The sequence below is a fragment of the Engraulis encrasicolus genome, chromosome 2 (assembly GCF_034702125.1).
Source record: "Engraulis encrasicolus isolate BLACKSEA-1 chromosome 2, IST_EnEncr_1.0, whole genome shotgun sequence".
NCBI classification, from domain to species: Eukaryota; Metazoa; Chordata; class Actinopteri; order Clupeiformes; family Engraulidae; genus Engraulis; species Engraulis encrasicolus.
In genome coordinates, this window is record NC_085858.1 from 21,447,923 (window position 1) to 21,453,562 (window position 5,640).

Below are 5,640 nucleotides of genomic sequence, written 5' to 3' on the forward strand. Positions count from 1 at the left end.
TTTAGTCCTGTTACACTTTGGTCTCACAACCAGCCAAAGGGCGTGATACATTCAATAAACTGCAAACAATGAGAATAGTTTGAGAGCAACATCTAGGGGTTTGGATACACGCATCTCTCCGATATGGACTTTGAGGAGGAGAAGAAAGACTATGGTAAGACTGACTTGATGAGAAAAAAGTTTTCCAAATAGTTGCTTTCAGACATGCGACGGGAATACTCCTGGTTGTCATTTGGCACCATAGAAACGACTGAGTCAAAATTGTTTTTCTGACTCGCGTTGTCCCTATGTAACTGACTAGTTGCATTACACTGGGTGTCCAAGAGTTACGTTCAAAACAGGAAAGAATAGCGAAAGAAATGCGTGCCATGCGTGGTTAATGTTTACTTCTGCCCTGTTCCTCACTCGCCCACACACACACTCACACGCACACAGGCTAGGCAGACAGCAGGGGAATGTCATGTGCGTACCGTTAATTCTTCACATAGTCTGGCTTTATTGACTTCACTTCTGTAATTGGTGTCTTTCCAGTAGCCTACATTGTGTCAGCTCTGCCCTGTGGGAGAGAGGAGGTTGAGTTCTAAAATTAAAACCAGATGGATCATTGGGAAGTGTGGAGGGAGGCAGGACTTATACGCATGGTTGTTCCAAGTTGAGATGCTGAATGCCTGGAAAGTCTATTGTAGGCCATTCTAACTTTGTCTGCGTTTATGGAATAAAGAACTGAAACTGAAAGGGAACAGAGGCTTATCTATAAAAAGAAAAAACACCCCTCCCTCTCACTCAATCTCTTGTTAATGTATAGCCCAATTCAGGAAGTCTGTTCTGTAAGATGCCCACTTTCCATGGTCTAGTAAAAGAGACCAAACCTCACTGGAGGAATATGTGAAGAGTTCAGATGCAAAACCCCCTAAGTGCCTTTTCAGAAAATAATCTTAATTCATTTTTATTTAATACAAAGCTATCAAAATTGCATATTTTAAAATTTTCTTTATGTAATATAACTATTTATATGTATTATCAAGTACATGAATGTAAACCAAACCAACAACGGGGTTCTCTAAAAATATAGAAGTGCAGGTCTTCAGAAATGGAGTTAGGGGGTTTTGCATCTGAACTCTTCATGTGTTTTGCCTGGCTGGTTGGTGTAGCCTCGCATTATAGGCCTTGCATGACTCTGGCCTGGCTCTGTCCTGTCTAATTACAATGCTTTGCCTAGTTTTGAATCTTTAGGGAGTTATTATGATGGGCTTAGCCTGGTGACGTTGCCTATGGTGCAAGCCCAGACTATACATTTCATGTTATTGTCTGTCTTATAAGGGAAAGATTCCACATGTCTTGAAAAGACTGAGCACTCACTGACAGACTGGTCTAGTAGGGAAGGCCCCATGGTGTGTCTGCCCCGCCTGGCTTGCCTGCCTGACACATATCCGAGCGTAGCGTGTGATGTCCCTTGTGGTAGTGTAGCGTGTGATGTCCCTTGTGGTCTCTCTGGTGCCACACGCCATCTCTGCCACCACGTGCCCAGGTGCTACATTCCTCCGCCACTCAAAGCCTTGTGGCTCCCCCAGCACACACACACACACACACACACACACACACACACACACACACACACACACACACACACACACACACACACACACACACACACACACACACACACACAGCTCCCTCACCCCCGGCAGGCAAGAGACAGACAACACTGAGATGTTGAAAATAGAGAAGTTAATTTAACCCTATACTGCACACATTATTATCCCATCATGGAAAAAAATCTTACTGTGGTTTTTGTCACATAAAATTAACTTCTTAAGACATTTTTGCTATTTTTTTCAAAAAAAAGTTTTTTGGGGGGGTACTTTTAGGTTTGTTGCCATATGGCAACATTGTGCAGTTACGGAAAGGATCCAGTGTACATTTTCCCACCAAGACCAAACAAGGGTCATACAACATTATGGATTATTTTATAGAAATATAATTGTTTTTATCTCAGAAAAACATTGAAAGTTTACCCACAAGTTCAAGGGAGTTATTTAACACATTTTTGCCACTGAGAGAACAAGTGAATACTGTTTATTATATCCCCGAAAAACAGTATTTCAGTGGTATTACTTTGACCGACCACCAATGAATATATTAGGTATTAACACAATATCTGTGCTTACCTGATTCTTACCACCTGATATGCTTCGCATACCATGGGAACGCCCCCGCGTGACGTAGCCGAACGCAGCCAGATGATGTGAATCAGGTTATATCTGTGCATAGATTTGCACAAAAATGTGTATGGTAACTGTCTATAATATGTACATGAACTGATTTAATTTTGGAAGCCAACACTTTCAAGATGGCCGACATTCAAGATGGCCGATTTGCGGGCCAGGCATCTTTCAACATAACCAACAGTTTATTTGTCATAACTTTTGAAAGGATGCTTGGATTTACACTAAACCTTGTGTGATAACACTCTATAATGAGTAAATAAGTCATGTAAAATTGTGAGGCCAGTGCTTTCAAGATAGCTGAATTTCAAGATGGCTGACTTTGAAGTTGGCAATCTTTCGAGACGGCCTACCTTTTGTTTACGCCACAACTTTTCAATGGGTGCTTGGATTTGTAGTAAATTTTGTGTGTTAATAATATAATTGGTTTATGAGCTGTTTGAAATTTCGAGGTTATGCTTTTTAAATGGCTGACTTTCAAAATGGTTGACTTTGTACAATAATTTTTGATCGGGTTGACAGATTTGCACAAACGTTGTGTGCTAATTAGCCTAATTATAACATACACATGAAGTCAAAACATTTTGGAGGCTTGAAATGGTCAAGATGACAGTAGTTTTATGCTCTAATCTGGGGTTTGGGGATTTTTGTGGTATACCTCTGGCAGTCTGGGGAGGCTGCATAGGCCTTGTTCGCTTTTCTGCATGTACTCAGAGTGAAAGCTCATAAAACAGTTCTGTACACCTATTATAACATTTTTAATGTTCATTACAGACTGCCATTTACACTAATTATAATATTATCAGTTATCAATCATTCAATCAATAAATAAATCAATTAATCAATCAATTAGAATTGGTATTTGTATCAATACACTTTCCCTATTGACCGTCTTGTTCCATTACCGCACAATGTTGCCGTATGGCAACATACCTATTTTTCAACATAAAAAGGAAATCATTTTAGTTGAAAACAAAACAAAATGGTGAAAACAGATCATGACTAACTATAGATCATGCCAATATTTTTTTAAATTTTGTAAATATTGCAAAAAGTGTGAAAAATCTTGGCCAATGCCAGAGTAATCTGTCAAGGACACACGCTCATGTACAGTGAGGGAAAGAGCGAGCCTGGGGCAGTGTGTGGTGTCAGGTGATGTGAAGAAACCACATAATTGGATAAAACAAGGCCACAGTTTCAATATGAAAACCAATCAGTGTCTATTATTTATATTTAAATACCAGGAAATGCCAAAAGAATGGTATGTTGCCATATGGCAACACCGTGCAGTATAGGGTTAAAGATGCCTTTGGAGTAACTAGCGATCTTAAAATAGAATGGTGGAATACATTTCACATAGCAATTATTAGCGGATGGGGAGAGGGGGAAACATTTGTGTGTCCGGTTTGTCTGATAAGGCTTTAGGCCTAGAGAACTACCACAATGCATTTGTCTGCAAGATATGGTACTGAGTACATACAGGAGGACCCTATTAGGCCTACTTACCTACCTACGTGTATGTCGTTACAATGGTTTTTCAACTCAGTTGGATTCTGTCCTACAGGGGTAGTCGCGGTATGAAAATTTAACCTCGCGGTTATCGTGACCAAAATTGACACGGTTTTCTGTATTATCGCAGTAATTTTGAAAAGTTGTGTTGAATATGTTTAGAAAGCATTGATAGTCCTATGCAAACTGAAATAGTTCCAAAAAGCGTTCATCATACGGTATTTAAACAAAAATACAAAACCATATCAAAATCCCATTTTTAAAGGAACAATGAATTAATTGCTTGTCATTCTGAAGTTATGAGGAGGTAATGCTCACAGATTGTACTTTTCACTGTACACATGAATTGGTTCAATAATTCTTAATGATTCTAGCTTTGACATCATGTGTTAGTAGACACGCTCTGCCTCCATGGCAACATCAGCAGACTTGGATGAGGGGTTGGAAAGGCTCACAATGTCATGGTGTACGGTACGGTTATCTGGCATGGTACAGTATTTGAATTTCCAGCTGTAATTATTATTGCCAGCGTTTTTTCCAACGGTATTGTTGGATTTTTTTGCCATTCTACCATCAACTCTATGTGTTGGCTGAAAATCCTGCATGTTCTTTTTGAAGAAAAGTCAGAGCCTGGCGTCCATTTCCAATATCCAATGCATTTATTTGACAAATACAAAAGTGCCATAAAACATTTTACAGTGAGCTCTGAGTTTGATCATCTTGCTTAACCAACAAGCAGTCTGTCCCTTCACCTCAGCAGAGCTGAAGTACCTTTCCATATAACGTGTTTGTTTTTTTATAGTAAACCCGTTATACAAACACTGGCAGTTTTCATATCTAATCGATTGTGTCCTTGTGTGCAATCAGCCTGTTTTTCCATCTTGTCCCAAGGAGCACAGTGCCTTCTTGCTTCTGTCTCCTGCATCCATTATCTGTTAGATATTTGTTAAACTCACACATACACATATGTATATAATGATGAACAACATAGACAAACACACATAACACAAGCCAGTGCCACAAGCATCCTTCCAGCTTATCCAAGCAATGGTGGCTATACACAAACCCAGATGAATCATGAGACACACACATGGGTCACTCATTCTCAAATCTTGTCATAATGACAATAAAGGCTTTTCATTCTATTTTATTCATATATATACTGACATACAACATAAAACAGTACAGCAAGTGTCATGTTAAATAGGCTGAGATTATTTAGTGACACAAACAAGTAATCTCAGGAAGGTGGAGAATGTGTGCACATCAGTGGTACAGGTGCTGGACAAAATAAAGTAACTGAAATAAATGATAGGAGTCCGCAACACTGTTAATGCTCCCAGTGATTTATTTGCACGACGTTTCGGACCTTCGTACTTTTTCAAGTGCAACGTGATGAGGGGTTGGAAAGGCTCACAATGTCATGGTGTACGGTACGGTTATCTGGCATGGTACAGTATTTGAATTTCACATACGCTAAAGAGCTGACTCCACACTCCCCATAACAACTAGATAAATGATAGAAGAAAATGCATGCGTCCCTCCTGAAACTATGTTAAACATTACTATTGTTATTGATATTATTGCTGTTATTATTACTATTATAAAAGGGTCCTTACTGCTGATGATTAAACTTTCTTGTAATGCTAGTTTGCAACTCCTATTTTACAGTATGTTGGTTACCGTGACACCCCAATTCGTACCTGACATACTTCGTATAATTATTCATACACACAGCAAGGATAGTGTATGATATACTGGTAGGGCCTACTATAATTCCCACTAATCCAAGTCATGTTATCTAATCTAATTTCGTTGTAAGCTATTTGACTTTTCGATGAAGTCCAGTTGGGTAACATGGAGTTTAATGTTGACCATCTCTGTGCACTGTAGTAGTCCACCACAC

General features: G+C 39.3%; 1 protein-coding gene across 1 annotated transcript in view; it reads left to right on the plus strand.

The window, feature by feature from the left end:
• LOC134434847 (choline transporter-like protein 2) overlaps positions 1–5,640 on the plus strand; it is a 45,474-nt gene continuing 39,834 nt past the window's right edge. The window contains exon 1 of the mRNA XM_063183488.1: positions 1–154. Coding sequence (XP_063039558.1) covers positions 124–154 — 31 coding nt within the window. The 5' untranslated portion in view covers positions 1–123. The remainder of the gene's footprint in view (positions 155–5,640) is intronic.